Source organism: Cherax quadricarinatus, chromosome 44 (genome assembly GCF_038502225.1).
Source record: "Cherax quadricarinatus isolate ZL_2023a chromosome 44, ASM3850222v1, whole genome shotgun sequence".
Classification (NCBI taxonomy): Eukaryota; Metazoa; Arthropoda; class Malacostraca; order Decapoda; family Parastacidae; genus Cherax; species Cherax quadricarinatus.
Window position 1 is genome coordinate 10,957,024 of NC_091335.1, and position 20,000 is coordinate 10,977,023.

The window sequence follows — 20,000 nt, forward strand, 5'->3', positions numbered from 1 at the left end:
CTTGTTGAGTGGGCAGACGAGGGGTGATGCTTGTGGAGTGGACAGACGAGTGGTGATGCTTGTGGAGTGGGCAGACGAGTGGTAATGCTTGTTGAGTGGGCAGACGAGGGGTGATGCTTGTGGAGTGGGCAGACGAGTGGTGATGCTTGTTGAGTGGGCAGACGAGTGGTGATGCTTGTTGAGTGGGCAGACGAGGGGTGATGCTTGTGGAGTGGGCAGACGAGTGGTAATGCTTGTGGAGTGGGCAGACGAGTGGTGATGCTTGTGGAGTGGGCAGACGAGTGGTGATGCTTGTGGAGTGAGTGGGAGTGATAGTGAATGAGAGTGAGACAGAGAGAGAGAGAGACAGCGGGAGAGTCAGCGGGAGAGAGACAGCGGGAGAGAGACAGCGGGAGAGAGACAGCGGGAGAGAGACAGCGGGAGAGAGACAGCGGGAGAGAGACAGCGGGAGAGAGAGTCAGCGGGAGAGAGACAGCGGGAGAGAGACAGCGGGAGAGAGAGTCAGCGGGAGAGACAGTGAGAGAGAGACATCGGGAGAGAGACAGAGGGAGAGAGAGTCTGCGGGAGAGAGACAGCGGGAGAGAGACAGCGGGAGAGAGAGACAGCGGGAGAGAGAGTCAGCGGGAGAGAGACAGCGGGAGAGAGTCAGCGGGAGAGAGACAGTGAGAGAGAGACATCGGGAGAGAGACAGCGGGAGAGAGACAGCGGGAGAGAGACAGTGAGAGAGAGACAGCGGGAGAGAGACAGAGATACTGTTTAATCATCGATAACACAAACATGAACTTCTCACTGGACTGCTTAATATGCTCAGCGAGGACGAGCAGCAGGAAGAGGAGGAACAGCAGGAAGAGGAGGAACAGCAGGAAGAGGAGGAACAGCAGGAAGAGGAGGAACGGGAGGAAGAGGAGGAACAGCAGGAAGAGGAGGAACAGGAGGAAGAGGAGGAACAGCAGGAAGAGGAGGAACAGCAGGAAGAGGAGGAACAGCAGGAAGAGGAGGAACAGCAGGAAGAGGAGGAACAGCAGGAAGAGGAGGAACAGCAGGAAGAGGAGGAACGGGAGGAAGAGGAGGAACAGCAGGAAGAGGAGGAACAGGAGGAAGAGGAGGAACAGCAGGAAGAGGAGGAACAGCAGGAAGAGGAGGAACAGCAGGAAGAGGAGGAACAGCAGGAAGAGGAGGAACGGGAGGAAGAGGAGGAACAGCAGGAAGAGGAGGAACAGCAGGAAGAGGAGGAACAGCAGGAAGAGGAGGAACAGCAGGAAGAGGAGGAACGGGAGGAAGAGGAGGAACAGGAGGAAGAGGAGGAACAGGAGGAAGAGGAGGAACAGCAGGAAGAGGAGGAACAGCAGGAAGAGGAGGAACAGCAGGAAGAGGAGGAACAGCAGGAAGAGGAGGAACAGCAGGAAGAGGAGGAACGGGAGGAAGAGGAGGAACAGCAGGAAGAGGAGGAACAGGAGGAAGAGGAGGAACAGCAGGAAGAGGAGGAACAGCAGGAAGAGGAGGAACAGCAGGAAGAGGAGGAACAGCAGGGAGAGGAGGAACGGGAGGAAGAGGAGGAACAGCAGGAAGAGGAGGAACAGCAGGAAGAGGAGGAACAGCAGGAAGAGGAACAGCAGGAAGAGGAGGAACAGGAGGAAGAGGAGGAACAGGAGGAAGAGGAGGAACGGGAGGAAGAGGAGGAACAGCAGGAAGAGGAGGAACAGGAGGAAGAGGAGGAACAGCAGGAAGAGGAGGAACAGCAGGAAGAGGAGGAACAGCAGGAAGAGGAGGAACAGCAGGAAGAGAAGGAACAGCAGGAAGAGAAGGAACAGCAGGAAGAGGAGGAACGGGAGGAAGAGGAGGAACAGCAGGAAGAGGAGGAACAGGAGGAAGAGGAGGAACAGCAGGAAGAGGAGGAACAGGAGGAAGAGGAGGAACAGCAGGAAGAGGAGGAACAGGAGGAAGAGGAGGAACAGCAGGAAGAGGAGGAACAGGAGGAAGAGGAGGAACAGGAGGAAGAGGAGGAACAGCAGGAAGAGGAGGAACAGCAGGAAGACGAGGAACAGCAGGAAGAGGAGGAACAGCAGGAAGAGGAGGAACAGCAGGAAGAGGAGGAACAGGAGGAAGAGGAGGAACAGGAGGAACAGCAGGAAGAGGAGGAACAGGAGGAAGAGGAGGAACAGCAGGAAGAGGAGGAACAGGAGGAAGAGGAGGAACAGCAGGAAGAGGAACAGGAGGAAGAGGAGGAACAGCAGGAAGAGGAGGAACAGCAGGAAGAGGAGGAACAGCAGGAAGAGGAGGAACAGCAGGAAGAGGAGGAACAGGAGGAAGAGGAGGAACAGGAGGAAGAGGAGGAACAGCAGGAAGAGGAGGAACAGCAGGAAGAGGAGGAACAGGAGGAAGAGGAGGAACGGGAGGAAGAGGAGGAACAGGAGGAAGAGGAGGAACAGCAGGAAGAGGAGGAACAGGAGGAAGAGGAGGAACGGGAGGAAGAGGAGGAACAGCAGGAAGAGGAGGAACGGGAGGAAGAGGAGGAACGGGAGGAAGAGGAGGAACAGCAGGAAGAGGAGGAACAGGAGGAAGAGGAGGAACAGCAGGAAGAGGAGGAACAGGAGGAAGAGGAGGAACAGCAGGAAGAGGAGGAACAGGAGGAAGAGGAGGAACAGCAGGAAGAGGAGGAACGGGAGGAAGAGGAGGAACAGCAGGAAGAGGAGGAACAGGAGGAAGAGGAGGAACAGCAGGAAGAGGAGGAACGGGAGGAAGAGGAGGAACAGGAGGAAGAGGAGGAACGGGAGGAAGAGGAGGAACAGGAGGAAGAGGAGGAACAGCAGGAAGAGGAGGAACAGCAGGAAGAGGAGGAACAGGAGGAAGAGGAGGAACAGCAGGAAGAGGAGGAACAGGAGGAAGAGGAGGAACAGCAGGAAGAGGAGGAACAGCAGGAAGAGGAGGAACAGGAGGAAGAGGAGGAACAGGAGGAAGAGGAGGAACAGCAGGAAGAGGAGGAACAGCAGGAAGAGGAGGAACAGGAGGAAGAGGAGGAACAGCAGGAAGAGGAGGAACAGCAGGAAGAGGAGGAACAGCAGGAAGAGGAAGAACAGGAGGAAGAGGAGGAACAGCAGGAAGAGGAGGAACAGGAGGAAGAGGAGGAACGGGAGGAAGAGGAGGAACAGGAGGAAGAGGAGGAACGGGAGGAAGAGGAGGAACAGCAGGAAGAGGAGGAACAGGAGGAAGAGGAGGAACGGGAGGAAGAGGAGGAACAGCAGGAAGAGGAGGAACAGGAGGAAGAGGAGGAACAGCAGGAAGAGGAACAGGAGGAAGAGGAGGAACAGCAGGAAGAGGAGGAACAGGAGGAAGAGGAGGAACGGGAGGAAGAGGAGGAACAGCAGGAAGAGGAGGAACAGGAGGAAGAGGAACAGCAGGAAGAGGAGGAACAGGAGGAAGAGGAGGAACGGGAGGAAGAGGAGGAACAGCAGGAAGAGGAGGAAGAGGAGGAAGAGGAGGAACAGGAGGAAGAGGAGGAACAGCAGGAAGAGGAGGAACAGGAGGAAGAGGAGGAACAGCAGGAAGAGGAGGAACAGGAGGAAGAGGAGGAACAGCAGGAAGAGGAGGAACAGGAGGAAGAGGAGGAACAGCAGGAAGAGGAGGAACAGGAGGAAGAGGAGGAACAGCAGGAAGAGGAGGAACAGGAGGAAGAGGAGGAACAGCAGGAAGAGGAGGAACAGGAGGAAGAGGAGGAACAGCAGGAAGAGGAGGAACAGGAGGAAGAGGAGGAACAGCAGGAAGAGGAGGAACAGGAGGAAGAGGAGGAACAGCAGGAAGAGGAGGAACGGGAGGAAGAGGAGGAACGGGAGGAAGAGGAGGAACAGGAGGAAGAGGAGGAACAGCAGGAAGAGGAACAGGAGGAACAGCAGGAAGAGGAGGAACGGGAGGAAGAGTAGGAACAGCAGGAAGAGGAGGAACGGGAGGAAGAGGAGGAACAGCAGGAAGAGGAGGAACGGGAGGAAGAGGAACAGCAGGAAGAGGAGGAACGGGAGGAAGAGGAGGAATAGCAGGAAGAGGAGGAACAGGAGGAAGAGGAGGAACAGGAGGAAGAGGAGGAACAGCAGGAAGAGGAGGAACAGCAGGAAGAGGAGGAACAGCAGGAAGAGGAGGAACGGGAGGAAGAGGAGGAACAGGAGGAAGAGGAGGAACAGCAGGAAGAGGAGGAACAGCAGGAAGAGGAGGAACAGGAGGAAGAGGAGGAACAGCAGGAAGAGGAGGAACAGGAGGAAGAGGAGGAACAGCAGGAAGAGGAGGAACAGGAGGAAGAGGAGGAACGGGAGGAAGAGGAGGAACGGGAGGAAGAGGAGGAACAGCAGGAAGAGGAGGAAGAGGAGGAAGAGGAGGAACAGCAGGAAGAGGAGGAACAGGAGGAAGAGGAGGAACAGCAGGAAGAGGAGGAACGGGAGGAAGAGGAGGAACGGGAGGAACAGCAGGAAGAGGAGGAACAGCAGGAAGAGGAGGAACAGCAGGAACAGCAGGAAGAGGAACAGGAGGAACAGCAGGAAGAGGAGGAACGGGAGGAAGAGGAGGAACAGCAGGAAGAGGAGGAACGGGAGGAAGAGGAGGAACAGCAGGAAGAGGAGGAACGGGAGGAAGAGGAGGAACAGCAGGAAGAGGAGGAACGGGAGGAAGAGGAGGAACAGCAGGAAGAGGAGGAACAGCAGGAAGAGGAGGAACAGCAGGAAGAGGACGAACAGCAGGAAGAGGAGGAACAGCAGGAAGAGGAGGAACAGCAGGAAGAGGAGGAACAGCAGGAAGAGGAGGAACAGCAGGAAGAGGAGGAACAGCAGGAAGAGGAGGAACAGCAGGAAGAGGAGGAACAGCAGGAAGAGGACGAACAGCAGGAAGAGGACGAACAGCAGGAAGAGGAGGAACAGCAGGAAGAGGAGGAACGGGAGGAAGAGGAGGAATATGCTCAGCGAGGAGGAACGGGAGGAAGAGGAGGAACGGGAGGAAAAGGAGGAAGTGGAGGAATATGCTCAGCGAGGAGGAACGGGAGGAAGAGGAGGAACGGGAGGAAGAGGAGGAATATGCTCAGCGAGGAGGAACGGGAGGAAGAGGAGGAACGGGAGGAAGAGGATGAACGGGAGGAAGAGGAGGAACGGGAGGAAGAGGAACAGGAGGAACGGGAGGAAGAGGAGGAATATGCTCAGCGAGGAGGAACGGGAGGAAGAGGAGGAACGGAAGAGGAGGAACAGGAGGAAGAGGAGGAACGGGAGGAAGAGGAGGAACGGGAGGAAGAGGAGGAACGGGAGGAAGAGGAGGAACGGGAGGAAGAGGAGGAATATGCTCAGCGAAGAGGAACGGGAGGAAGAGGAGGAACGGGAGGAAGAGGAGGAACAGGAGGAAGAGAAGGAACAGGAGGAAGAGTAGGAACGGGAGGAAGAGGAGGAATATGCTCAGCGAGGAGGAACGGGAGGAAGAGGAGGAACGGGAGGAAGAGGAGGAACGGGAGGAAGAGGAGGAACAGGAGGAAGAGGAGGAACACGAGGAAGAGGAGGAACGGCAGGAAGAGGATTAACGGGAGAAAAAAGAGTAACGGGAGGAAGAAGAGGAACGGGAGGAAGAAGAGGAACGGGAGGAAGAGGAGGAGGAACGGGAGGAAGAGAAGGAGGAACGGGAGGAAGAGAAGGAGGAACGGGAGGAGGAAGAGGAGGAACGGGAGGAAGAGGAGGAGGAAGGGGAGGAGGAAGAGGAGGAATGGGAGGAAGAAGAGGAGGAACGGAAGGAAGAAGAGGAACGGGAGGAAGAGAAGGAACGGGAGGAAGAGGAGAAACGGGAGGAAGAGGAACGAGAAGAGGAACGGGAGGAGGAGAAGGAACGGGAGGAAGAGGAGGAACGGGAGGAAGAGAAGGAACGGGAGTAAGAGGAGGAACGGGAGTAAGAGGAGGAACGGGAGGAAGAGACGGAACGGAAGGAAGTGGAGGAACGAGAAGAGGAGGAACGAGAGGAAGAGGAGGAACGGGAGGAAGAGGAGGAACGAGAGGAAGAGGAGGAGCGGGAGGAAGAGGAGCGGGAGGAAGAGAAGGAACGGGAGGAAGAGGAGGAACGGGAGGAAAAGGAGGAACGGAAGGAAGAGGAGGAACGGGAGGAAGAAGAGGAACGGGAGGAAGAAGAGGAACGGGAAGAAGAGGAACGGGAGGAAGAGGAACGGGAGGAAGAGGAACGGGAGGGAGAGGAGGAACGAGAGGAAGAGGAGGAACGGGAGGAAGAGGAGGAACGGGAGGAAGAGGAGAAACAGGAGGAAGAGGAGGAACGGGAGGAAGAGGAGGAACACAAGGAAGAGGAGGAACGGCAGGAAGAGGATTAACGGGAGGAAGAAGAGTAACGGGAGGAAAAGGAGGAACGGGAGGAAAAGGAGGAACGGCAGGAAGAGGAGGAACGAGAGGAAGAGGAGGAGCGAGAGGAAGAGGAGGAACGAGAGGAAGAGGAGGAGCGGGGGGAAGAGGAGGAGCGGGAGGAAGAGGAGGAACGGGAGGAAGAGGAGGAACGGGAGGAAGAGGAGGAACGGGAGGAAGAGGAGGAACGGGAGGAAAAGGAGGAATGGAAGGAAGAGGAGGAACGGGAGGAAGAAGAGGAACGGGAGGAAGAGGAGGAACGGGAAGAAGAGGAACGGGAGGAAGAGGAACGGGAGGGAGAGGAGGAACGAGAGGAAGAGGAGGAACGGGAGGAAGAGGAGGAACAGGAGGAAGAGGAGGAACACGAGGAAGAGGAGGAACACGAGGAAGAGGAGGAACGGGAGGAAGAGGATTAACGGGAGGAAGAAGAGTAACGGGAGGAAGAAGAGTAACGGGAGGAAGAAGAGGAACGGGAGGAAAAGGAGGAACGGGAGGAAAAGGAGGAACGGGAGGAAGAGGAGGAACGAGAGGAAGAGGAGGAGCGAGAGGAAAAGGAGGAACGGGAGGAAGAGGAGGAACGAGAGGAAGAGGAGGAACGAGAGGAAGAGGAGGAGCGGGAGGAAGAGAAGGAACGGGAGGAAGAGGAGGAACGGGAGGAAGAGGAGGAACGGGAGGAAGAGGAGGAACGGGAGGAAAAGGAGGAACGGGAGGAAAAGGAGGAACGGGAGGAAAAGGAGGAACGGGAGGAAAAAGAGGAACGAGAGGAAGAGGAGGAACGGGAGGAAAAGGAGGAACGGGAGGAACGGGAGGAAAAGGAGGAACGGGAGGAAAAGGAGGAACGGGAGGAAAAAGAGGAACGAGAGGAAGAGGAGGAACGAGAGGAGTAAGAGGAACAGGAGGAAAAGGAGGAACGGAAGAAGAGGAACGGGAGGAAGAAGAGGAACGGGAGGAAGAGGAGGAACGGAAGAAGAGGAACGGGAGGAAGAGGAGGAACGAGAGGAAGAGGAGGAACGGGAGGAAGAGAAGGAACGGGAGGAAGAGAAGGAACGGCAGGAAGAGGAGGAACGGGAGGAAAAGGAGGAACGAGAGGAAGAGGAGGAACGGGAGGAAGAGGAGGAACAGGAGGAAGAGAAGGAACAGGAAGAAGAGTAGGAACGGGAGGAAGAGGAGGAATATGCTCAGCGAGGAGGAACGGGAGGAAGAGGAGGAACGGGAGGAAGAGGAGGAACAGGAGGAACAGGAGGAAGAGGAGGAACGGGAGGAAGAGGAGGAACAGGAGGAATAGGAGGAACACGAGGAAGAGGAGGAACGGCAGGAAGAGGATTAACGGGAGAAAGAAGAGTAACGGGAGGAAGAGGAACGGGAGGAAGAAGAGGAACGGGAGGAAGAAGAGGAGGAACGGGAGGAAGAGGAGGAACGGGAGGAGGAAGAGGAGGAACGGAAGGAAGAAGAGGAACTGGAGGAAGAGAAGGAACGGGAGGAAGAGGAGAAACGGGAGGAAGAGGAACGAGAAGAGGAACGGGAGGAGGAGAAGGAACGGGAGGAAGAGGAGGAACGGGAGGAAGAGAAGGAACGGGAGGAAGTGGAGGAACGAGAAGAGGAGGAACGAGAGGAAGAGGAGGAACGGGAGGAAGAGGAGGAACGAGAGGAAGAGGAGGAACGAGAGGAAGAGGAGCGGGAGGAAGAGGAGCGGGAGGAAGAGAAGGAACGGGAGGAAGAGGAGGAACGGGAGGAAGAGGAGGAACGGGAGGAAGAGGAGGAACGGGAGGAAGAGGAGGAACGGGAGGAAAAGGAGGAACGGAAGGAAGAGGAGGAACGGGAGGAAGAGGAGGAACGGGAGGAAGAGGAGGAACGGGAAGAAGAGGAACGGGAGGAAGAGGAACGGGAGGAAGAGGAACGGGAGGGAGAGGAGGAACGAGAGGAAGAGGAGGAACGGGAGGAAGAGGAGGAACGGGAGGAAGAGGAGGAACAGGAGGAAGAGGAGGAACACGAGGAAGAGGAGGAACGGCAGGAAGAGGATTACCGGGAGGAAGAAGAGGAACGGGAGGAAGAAGAGGAACGGGAGGAAAAGGAGGAACGGGAGGAAAAGGAGGAACGGGAGGAAGAGGAGGAACGGGAGGAAGAGGAGGAACGAGAGGAAGAGGAGGAGCGAGAGGAAGAGGAGGAACGAGAGGAAGAGGAGGAGCGGGGGGAAGAGGAGGAGCGGGAGGAAGAGAAGGAACGGGAGGAAGAGGAGGAACGGGAGGAAAAGGAGGAACGGGAGGAAAAGGAGGAACGGGAGGAAAAGGAGGAACGAGAGGAAGAGGAGGAAGGAGAGGAAGAAAAGGAACGGGAAGAAGAGGAAGAGGAGGAACGGGAGGAGTAAGAGGAACAGGAGGAAAAGGAGGAACGGAAGAAGAGGAACGGGAGGAAGAAGAGGAACGGGAGGAAGAAGAGGAACGGGAGGAAGAGGAGGAACGGAAGAAGAGGAACGGGAGGAAGAGGAGGAACGAGAGGAAGAGGAGGAACGGGAGGAAGAGAAGGAACGGGAGGAAGAGAAGGAACGGGAGGAAAAGGAGGAACGGGAGGAAAAGGAGGAACGGGAGGAAGAGGAGGAACGAGAGGAAGAGGAGGAACGAGAGGAAGAGGAGGAACGGGAGGAAGAGGAGGAACGGGAGGAAGAGAAGGAACGGGAGGAAGAGGAACGGGAGGAAGAGGAACGGGAGGAAGAGGAACGGAAGAGGAGGAACGGGAGGAAGAGGAGGAACGGGAGGAAGAACGGGAGGAAGAGGAGGAACGGGAGGAAGAGGAGGAACGGGAGGAAGAAGAGGAACGGGAGGAAGATGAGGAACGGGAGGAAGATGAGGAACGGTAGAAAGAAGAGGAACGGGAAGAAGAGGAACGGGAGAAGAGGAACGGAAGGAAGAAGAGGAACGGAAGAAGAACGGGAGAAGAGGAACGGAAGAAGAGGAACGGGAGGAAGAGGAGGAACGGAAGAGGAACGGGAGGAAGAGGAGGAGAGGGAGGAAGAGGAAGAATGGGAGGAAGAGGAGGAGAGGGAGGAAGAGGAAGACCGGGAGGAAGAGGAAGAGGAGGAGAGGAAGAGGAAGAACGGGAGGAAGAGGAGGAGAGGAAGAGGAAGAACGGGAGGAAGAGGAGGACAGGGAGGAAGAGGAAGAATGGGAGGAAGAGGGGGAGAGGGAGGAGGGGGGCAAGAAAAAAAAACAAGAGAAACGGGAAGAGGAAGAGCCTGTGTACTAGGAGGAAGAAGGAGCAGGATGATAAAAAGGAAGAGCAGGAGAGTGAGGAACGGGAGAGGAGCCAGGGAGAAGTAGGAGAAACAGGAGGAACAGCAGCAGCAGCAGCAACAACAACAGCTTCAGCAGCTCCACCAGCAGCAGCAGCAGTAGCTCCACCAGCAGCAGCAGCAGCAGTAGCTCCACCAGCAGCATCTCCACCAGCAGCAGCAGTAGCAGTAGCTCCACCAGCAGCAGCAGCAGCAGCAGTAGCTCCACCAGCAGCAGCAGCAGTAGCACCACCAGCAGCAGCAGCTCCACCAGCAGCAGCAGCTCCACCAGCAGCAGCAGCAGTAGCTCCAGCAGCAGCAGCAGCAGCAGCAGCAGCTCCACCAGCAGCAGCAGCATCAGTAGCTCCACCAGCAGCAGCAGCAGCTCCACCAGCAGCAGCAGCAGCAGTAGCTCCACCAGCAGCAGCTCCACCAGCAGCAGCAGCTCCACCAGCAGCAGCAGCTCCACCACCAGCAGCAGCAGCAGTAGCTCCACCAGCAGCAGCTCCACCAGCAGCAGCAGCAGCAGCAGCAGCAGCAGCAGCAGCAGTAGCTCCACCAGCAGCAGCTCCACCAGCAGCAGCTCCACCAGCAGCAGCAGCAGCAGCAGCAGCAGCTCCACCAGCAGCAGCAGCAGCAGCTCCACCACCAGCAGCAGCAGCAGCTCCACCACCACCAGCAGCAGCAGCAGCAGCAGCTCCACCAGCAGCTCCACCAGCAGCAGCAGCAGCTCCACCAGCAGCTCCACCAGCAGCAGCAGCAGCTCCACCAGCAGCTCCACCAGCAGCAGCAGCAGCAGCTCCACCAGCAGCAGCAGCAGTAGCTCCACCAGCAGCAGCAGCAGTAGCTCCACCAGCAGCAGCAGCAGTAGCTCCACCAGCAGCAGCAGCAGTAGCTCCACCAGCAGCAGCAGCAGCAGCAGCTCCACCAGCAGCAGCAGCAGCTCCACCAGCAGCAGTAGCTCCACCAGCAGCAGCAGCAGTAGCTCCACCAGCAGCAGCAGCAGCAGCTCCACCAGCAGCAGCAGCAGCAGCAGCTCCACCAGCAGCAGCAGCAGCTCCACCAGCAGCAGTAGCTCCACCAGCAGCAGCAGCAGCTCCACCAGCAGCAGCAGCAGCTCCACCAGCAGCAGCAGCTCCACCACCAGCAGCAGCAGCAGTAGCTCCACCACCAGCAGCAGCAGCAGTAGCTCCACCACCAGCAGCAGCAGCAGTAGCTCCACCACCAGCAGCAGCAGCAGTAGCTCCACCACCAGCAGCAGCAGCAGTAGCTCCACCACCAGCAGCAGCAGCAGTAGCTCCACCACCAGCAGCAGCAGCAGTAGCTCCACCACCAGCAGCAGCAGCAGTAGCTCCACCACCAGCAGCAGCAGCAGTAGCTCCACCACCAGCAGCAGCAGCAGTAGCTCCACCACCAGCAGCAGCAGCAGTAGCTCCACCAGCAGCAGCAGCAGCAGTGGCTCCACCACCAGCAGCAGCAGCAGTAGCTCCACCAGCTCCACCACCAGCAGCAGCAGCAGTAGCTCCACCAGCAGCAGCAGCAGTAGCTCCACCAGCAGCAGCAGCAGTAGCTCCACCAGCAGCAGCAGCAGTAGCTCCACCAGCAGCAGCAGCAGTAGCTCCACCAGCAGCAGCAGCAGTAGCTCCACCAGCAGCAGCAGCAGTAGCTCCACCAGCAGCAGCAGCAGTAGCTCCACCAGCAGCAGCAGTAGCTCCACCAGCAGCAGCAGCAGCAGTAGCTCCACCAGCAGCAGCAGCAGTAGCTCCACCAGCAGCAGCAGCAGCAGTAGCTCCACCAGCAGCAGCAGCAGTAGCTCCACCAGCAGCAGCAGCAGTAGCTCCACCAGCAGCAGCAGCAGTAGCTCCACCAGCAGCAGCAGCAGTAGCTCCACCAGCAGCAGCAGCAGTAGCTCCACCAGCAGCAGCAGCAGTAGCTCCACCAGCAGCAGCAGCAGTAGCTCCACCAGCAGCAGCAGCAGTAGCTCCACCAGCAGCAGCAGTAGCTCCACCAGCAGCAACAGTAGCTCCACCAGCAGCAGCAGCAGCAGCAGCAGCAGTAGCTCCACCAGCAGCAGCAGTAGCTCCACCACCAGCAGCAGCAGCAGCTCCAGCAGCAGCAGCAGCAGCAGCAGTAGCTCCACCAGCAGCAGCAGCAGTAGCTCCACCAGCAGCAGCAGCAGTAGCTCCACCAGCAGCAGCAGTAGCTCCACCAGCAGCAGCAGCAGCAGCAGTAGCTCCACCAGCAGCAGCAGCAGCTCCACCAGCAGCAGCAGCAGCAGCAGTAGCTCCACCAGCAGCAGCAGTAGCTCCACCAGCAGCAGCAGTAGCTCCACCAGCAGCAGCAGCTCCACCAGCAGCAGCAGCAGCTCCACCAGCAGCAGCAGCAGCAGTAGCTCCACCAGCAGCAGCAGCTCCACCAGCAGCAGCAGTAGCTCCACCAGCAGTAGCTCCACCAGCAGCAGCAGCTCCACCAGCAGCAGCAGCTGTAGCTCCACCAGCAGCAGCAGCAGCTCCACCAGCAGCAGCAGCAGCAGCTCCACCAGCAGCAGCAGCAGCTCCACCAGCAGCAGCAGCAGCTCCACCAGCAGCAGCAGCAGCTCCACCAGCAGCAGCAGCAGCTCCAGCAGCAGCAGCAGAAGCTCCACCACCACCACCACCACCACCACCAGCAGAAGCTCCACCACCACCACCACCAGCAGAAGCTCCACCACCACCACCACCAGCAGCAGCACCACCACCACCACCACCAGAAGCTCCACCACCACCACCAGCAGCAGCAGCACCACCACCACCAGCAGAAGCTCCACCAACACCACCACTACCACCACCACCAGCACCACCACCACCAGCAGCAGAAGCTCCACCACCACCACCAACAGCAGAAGCTCCACCACCACCACCAACAGCAGAAGCTCCACCACCACCACCAGCAGAAGCTCCACCACCACCACCAGCAGCAGCACCACCACCACCAGCAGAAGCTCCACCACCACCACCAGCACCACCACCACCACCAGCAGAAGCTCCACCACCACCACCACCAGCAGAAGCTCCACCACCACCACCAGCAGAAGCTCCACCACCACCACCACCAGCAGCAGCACCACCACCACCACCAGCAGAAGCTCCACCACTACCAGAAGCTCCACCACCACCACCAGCACCACCACCATCACCAGCAGCACCACCACCACCAGCAGAAGCTCCACCACCACCAGAAGCTCCACCACCACCACCATCACCAGCACCACCACCAGCAGCACCACCACCACCACCATCACCAGCATCACCATCACCATCACCAGCACCACCACCACCACCATCGAGTGCTTCACTCTACATACTATTTTTATTAAAACATTAAAACTCGCACTCAAGAAAACCCGACATTAACACCAGATTTATATTTTTTTTTGTTTTAACTCTGTGAGAGTTAGTCATCCAGGATAACCCTGGGCAGGGAGGGTTAGCCACCCAGGATAACCTTGGAAAGTCAGTGTATCACCGAGGACTGTCTTATTTCCATTAATCTTGTCCCCTCAGGATGCGACCCACAGCAGTCTATTAACAACCAGGTACCTACTTACTGTTAGGTGAACAGGGACAGAAGGTGTAATAGAACATTCCCAATGTTTCCATCCATGTCAGGGCTCGAACTACAGACACTCAGTATGTGAGGAGAGTGCGTTGTCAACCGAGCTACGGGACACCCTTTCCAAGACCACAAGATTCAATAAAACACAAGAGTATATCGTAAATGATTTTCAGACAGGGGCACCTGACAAGACAGTAATAGTGCAAGTGATGGTTAGTGTGTTTCTTCTTTCTCGGGGTCTCCTTGTATACATTAAACACATTAAAACATCATACTGCAGAGAAACCATATTGGCTAGGGTTAGGTTAGGTAATATTTGTCAGGAAACAAGACACTTGTTGCCTTACGCCGGTTTTAGTCAGGTTTTAATCTAAGACTTTTCAGGAAAATCTAACATGTTAAAATACACTAGATTTCATATTTAAGATACACACCGTCATTGTTGTCTGAAAAACAATTTCAATCTAGCCTGACTCAAGAAATCGTAATGACACGATTGCAAATAAACCATACCCCCGGCCGGGATTGAACCCGCGGTCATAGAGTCTCAAAACTCCAGCCCGTCGCGTTAGCCACTTGTGGCTAGCTGGTCTAGTGGCTAACGCGATGGGCTGGAGTTTTGAGACTATGACCGCGGGTTCAATCCCGGCCGGGGGTATGGTTTAATTTCAATCTAGATGCGTGTCGGTCGCGACATGGGAGAGAGTCTCTCCCTTTTATTCTATAACCCAAGCATCCACAGCCTCATTAACATGAAAGTCATATCAGCTGTACCTCACCTCTCTCTTGGAGGTAGATATGAGGTGTCTACCTGCCTTAGAGAGTCCTTAGTAAACAATGGTTCAACCAAGGTGCCGGGTCACCACATGATTCATGAACATGGTTCAACCAAGACATCCTGGAGGCGGAGGTCAACAGCTTCAAGAAGCTCAAGAGCTTTTGCTCAGCTCAAGAAACAATACTTAATTTGTCAAACTTTAACAGGCCATTAAAAAGGCAAACACCTTTCAACGTCATTTTTCAGTTTGTTGAGCAAGTCAATAATCTGACGGCTTTCTTCTCAGTGTTCCTCTCGAGTATTAAGCTTTATCATGACTTGATAAAATTCAACACTGAGCGAAACATCGGCTGAACAAAGTTTGCTATAAAATTCTCTTTCTACACCACACGATTCGTGCAACTACATTCGCGAATATGTACAAGTCAATGTGGTGCTTTAAACAAGGGTTATGTAGAAGTTAAACTCTGTGAATTGTACCCTGTCTTCTCTTGAAGTCTCGCTTCCAGATTCTGCAAACAGGAAAATAGTCTACTGGACTAGACATCTGGAGTATGAGAGTCTACCTGAGAGTGAGATCCAGCCAAGCAACGCTCTGAAGGTCCTCATTACCCTGAGCACTCTCCTCACAACAACACTCATTTTCCCCTTATCCTGCCTGATACAAGTCTCGTAGCCCACACACGCACCATGGCCTGGTTATAACATTCACCCGAGCACCAGTATGGCCCATCAGCACCTGCTGAAGGAGGGTGCATCTCATCTACTGCATCATCTCCTTCAGGCACCTCACTCAACGTCTCTTAATGAGGGACATTAACTCCCGGTTAGAGAAAAAATATTGTAGCTTATACAGTTAACCCGCCCATAGAAGAGAAGTCACAGTGTGACTTTGTAAATGGTCCAAGTAGGAACGATACGTGGTCGTAAGCTTTTCTCTCCCATGTGCGGGTTAAGCGGTGTTTCAGTCACAGTATTGTCCCCTTCTTTTTTCTGTGTTATTGCATCTTGTGTATGCTAACAAGCTTCTCTTGATCCGCAAACACTTCCCTCATCTTAAAATTAATTGGCCCAGTATTTTTAACTGTTCCATAAGGAGCCATCCAACGAGACCCTGAAGAGCTGCTTCGTTCAGGGCTGGATGTTTCCTGTAACTACCACTACTAAATCCTCTTCCCTGAATTTACAAGGTCTGACCTTCCTATCGTGGAACTGGGGTTTTCTCGGCAGATAACACAATGAATGTGATTCATACCCACGGCAAGCCAGACCCAAAACTCGAGAATCTCAAGACTCCTTTGCTTCAGGTTAGAACCCCGTTCGTTCTGTGGTTGCTCTGCGTGCGTACTATTACGACTTCGTATGTCAAAGCGGCGGGAGTGGACTAGTGGCTTTAGAAAACAGACGAGTTGATAAACGAGAACCTTGTGCAATACCTGAGGACTTTCAGATTAATTAGGTTTATCAGGAAACAGAACAATTGTTTTCTGGCCCGGGTCTTAGTCATATGATGACCGGCAGCTGGAGTTTTTGGTCACTTGACCGAAGCCTTCTCCTTTAAAAATTAAGGTTATACATGAAATCAACTGTTTGTTATTATTGAGAATTTTCATTCAGGACAGAATGAAGATACCTGAGTATTGCACTAGTGTCTTATTGATCGACTCTTGTGCAAGATAATCCCCTCTATGTCCGACACCTACTGGGTTCCGACACCTACTGGGTTCCGACACCTACTGGGTTCCGACACCAGAAGAGGAAGGCCAGGCATGGTCAGTGAAGGCTGGTCGAGTGCAGTATGTACGGGTTTATGGACAAGAGTGTTGAGAGCAAACTATACGATGTAAAGACTTATCCCAGTCACATGGATATTTTTTTGTGTGTGAGAGGATTACCAGAGTGTTTCTAACTGATTAGTAAAGCACGCACGCACGCACACACACTAATCTCCATATAAAACGTACTAACATTTTTATCCCACTTATCACCTTCCGTCATTAATTAGACTCCATCTTGCTTAATTACCCTCCTCCTTGCTACGAGGGACGGAGGATAGATGGCTGAATAGACAGCTAGCCACTATCCATCATGGGGACGTCGTCCTCATTAATGGGGATAGATATCCTTCTCAAAGCCCTCCCTCTCTCTCTCTCTCTCTCTCTCTCTCTCTCTCTCTCTCTCTCTCTCTCTCTCTCTCTCTCTCTCTCTCTCTCTCTCTCTCTCTCTCTCTATTATTGTTCTCTTGGAGGAGCGCTAGACCCGCTGGGGCTATACAGAGGTTGGGGAGGGAGGGGGATGGTGGTGATCAGATTGGTGTTATGGGAGGGAGGGGTGTGTGGGGTGGCTCCATTTCCTCTGATCAAGAGCCATTCACGAGCCTCTTGGAATAGGGGTCGAACCTAGCAAGTCATATTTGTGTTTCAGTCCTGCGTGTGCGTGCGTGTGAGCCGTTCGTGCTGCGTCAACAGAGCTGTTATCGTTAACAGACGAGGGAGAACGGGGGGGTTTCACTAGAAGAGCATTATTAGCAACGGTAAAACAGTACTAACAGCGAAGGGATATACACCCCCCTACCGTTAACAGTCATAACACCGACACAAATGAATTCGCCGCACTGGCAATCTATATACCGTTAACAGGAGGGGGTAGTAGAAACCGTTTACAAGGCCAGTATGACACTAGCGGCGCTGGGACCCAGAGTGCCACAACGGTGCCGTTATTAAAACAGTGTGTCAGTGCCGTAATAAAAGGTGCCATCCCGCCCACTTTAAACTCTCGCCTCCCCCCCTTTTTTCCCCCCGGTATTAATATTTTTCCATTGTGAAGTAGTTAGTGCAAAAAACAGCAATATCAATTTGTAGGTCCCTTTCTCTCTATTCTGGAATACTGTCAGAGGCGGGCCTTTTCTCTGGGCCCTTTCTGGTCGTACTGAGGACCTTTCAGTGGTCCGTTGTAAAGCGTATGGAGGAGGGCCCTTTTCGTGGTTCGTTTCAGACCGAACTACTCTGTGGACCCTTTCAGACCGAATTGAGGACCTGTTGTAAAGCGTGTGGAGGAGGGCCCTTTTCGTAGTTAGTTTCAAACCGAATTAAACTGCTCTGTGGACCCCTTTCAGATTGAATTGAGGACCTTTCAATGGTCTGTTTCAAAGGAAGCCGAGAACCATTTTTTGTACTCCTTGTTAGTACTAACTGAGGACATTTTGTGGTTGCTTAACTGTTGAACAAGTAACTTGTACGCCAAGGTTGTCCAGAAAACTTGTACAGGCTGTAAACTATCAAGAAAGTGGCTGCTTGAATTCAATCCCGCTAAGAGAAAAGGAGAACAGGAGTGAGGGAGAGGGAAGGGACGTTCCAGGGAACGTACAGGGAGAAAGACCTGAGAGTAGACATTACACAAAGCATATTACCAGTACATGTAACCTGTATAAATTTACAGGCAGATGCAAAAATTAGCTAGCCTATAAACCACTATCTGAACTTTTAAAAAACATTAATTTAGGAGATGTTGGGTTAATGTTTCGAATACGCAGCGCCAGCACTGAGCCCACACCATGAGAGGCTGGTTTCCACCGCCTTTCTCCCCTAGTTTGCTCTAGGTTTCTACAGTGAGGCAGTGCCAGTGCTGGGTCCTAGCAGTGTATGCTCCAGCCTGGGAGGTCGGAGGTTCGAGCCTCCAGGGTTTCTCTCTCTGTTCAGCTTCCATCCCTGTTCTCTGGTACTCTCCCTCCCACCCCTCTTCCCTCTCTTAATCCCTCGTCCGTCCCTCCCTCCCTCCCTCTCTTTTTCTCTCTTCCTTACCTTGCACTCCTCTCTGTACTCCTGTACCCCCTCCCTCTCTTCTTCCTTCACCCTCTCTCCTCTCCAACATTCCCTCTTCATCCCCCTCCATCTCCCATCTTCTGCACCTCCCCCTCCCACCCCTCTCCCTCCCCACCTATTCTAATTTACCATACCGTACATTAATCTGATTTATAGTGACGTCGGACATACAGACAAAGGTATACAGGGGCCTGCGTATACAGTGCCTCAGACCGCATCCTTGGAGTGGGAGGCGTGGGATGAGAGGGATTTGGCAGATGAGAGGGGAAAAGAGAAGGCCAGGTTTGCATTTTAATTTATTCTAAAAATTTTTTTTCTCAGATTCTGATGATGGATGCCAAACCTCAAGAAAATATTCTTATATATATATATATATATATATATATATATATATATATATATATATATATATATATATATGTCGTGCCGAATAGGTAAAGCTGGTCAATTAACAAGAACTCGATTAAAATTAAGTCGTTTCTAAAATTTTCTCTTACACGTTTAAAGATATATTTTTTTTCATTTAAGTTTATGTAAAAAATAATAATTTTGTACCAAAAGAACCTTAGAAAACTTACCTAACAAGTAAAATTTAATTTAGCTTAATCCAACTAAATATATTTTAGACAAGTTTACGATAATTTAATAATAAACAGGCACAATGAAATGTGAATATCAAAATGGTATACGATACCAACAGGTTGGTAAGACACATAGGCAACAGTTAGGTAACTTTATTCCGAAACGTTTCGCCTACACTGTAGGCTTCTTCAGTCGAGTACAGAAAGTAGGCAGGAACAGTAGAGATGTGAAGACGATGTAATCAGTCCATCACCCTTGAAGACTTAGTTTTGAGGTTGTCAGTCCCTCAGCCTGGAGAATAGTTGTGTTCCATAGTCTGAAACAATGTGATTATATTCTTTCTTCTACTACTCTACACCTGTCCTTCCGGCAGTATATAAGACTCGACACTGTCGCTTGATCTTCACATTGTTCCAGACTAAGGAACACAACTCTTCTCCAGGCTGAGGGACTGACAACCTCAAAACTAAGTCTTCAAGGATGATGGACTGATTACATCATCTTCACATCTCTACTGCTCCTGCCTACTTTCTCTATTCGACTGTAGAAGCCTACTATGTAGGCGAAACGTTTCGGAATAAAAATGCCTAGCTGTTGCCTATGTGTCTTCCTTACCAACAATTAAATATATATTTTTGCGAAATCATTGCATACACAAATTTTCGTTTGCCTTATTCGGCAATAAGAGCGTTGCTATTTAAGCCAAAATCGCAAGTTTTACCTATTCGGCAACACACACACACAAGATACTTGTGCAACACTTCGGTATATTTGTTCGAGAAACATTTCGCCAATAAAGGGGCAATATTACCAGTGGGGTGCCCCAAGGATCAGTATTTGCCCCGATAATGTTAAAATAATTTGCATAAATTTGTATAAAAGCCTTGCTAGATGGAAATATAAATTACATATAAATTACATATATAAATTACATATACACTTGCCTGTCCATTAAACGATCCTATTGAACATTAATTAAATGTCTGTAGACAGAGGGAAATGTAGCGAGAGATGGATAATGCATCGAGAATGTATACTGTGTCAGGAACGTAGTTTTGGATCAACGTTTCGCTCTGTGTTGGGGTGAAATGGACGACGAAACGGTAGGAAGCCAACTTTATAAGCAGTTTGAAGAACAGGCATGACCGAGCCGGGAGCTGAGACTCGACCCCCTGCAAAGATAACTCGGTGAGTGCATTTCTCGGTACATACATGAACAATAACAGCGGCAGCAGTATTAACAACGAAAAGAACAGCAATAACAGTAACAGCAAGAGGAAGAACAATAACAGTAGCATCACCAGCCAAAGAACATTAGCAACATTAACAATAACAAAAACACTAACAGCAACAACAAACACAGGATAGATCCCCCCAGAGCTCCTGATAAATGATCTACAATTGGGACGAGAAGAATGATGGAATTGGCCAGTTGATAGAATTATTAACTCGTTCCTTTGTTCGTTGTTCCAGCCCGCTGCTATAGGGTCATCTCTGTGTACCTCATCGTTTTGACTTAACCCAGGGACGGTTCTCTTGTCTGTGGCTGGCCATGGTTACCTTGCCTGCGTCTAGATGGCGCTAGTTCCTGGTGGGTTGAG

The 20,000-nt window shown here is 53.1% G+C and overlaps 2 protein-coding genes across 3 annotated transcripts in view; one reads left to right on the forward strand and one right to left on the reverse strand.

The window, feature by feature from the left end:
* Positions 1 to 20,000, reverse strand: part of LOC128697592 (U2 small nuclear ribonucleoprotein auxiliary factor 35 kDa subunit-related protein 2) — an 87,062-nt gene that overhangs the window by 43,433 nt on the left and 23,629 nt on the right. The window lies entirely within an intron of this gene.
* On the forward strand, positions 5,052 to 9,453 carry LOC138853948 (golgin subfamily A member 6-like protein 22; the record flags this gene model as incomplete). The annotated part of the gene is given in 6 exon segments (XM_070093877.1): positions 5,052 to 5,390; positions 6,095 to 6,315; positions 7,256 to 7,535; positions 7,711 to 8,585; positions 8,818 to 9,083; positions 9,437 to 9,453. Coding segments are annotated over 6 exon segments (1,998 nt in total), but the record flags the coding sequence as incomplete, so codon positions are not given.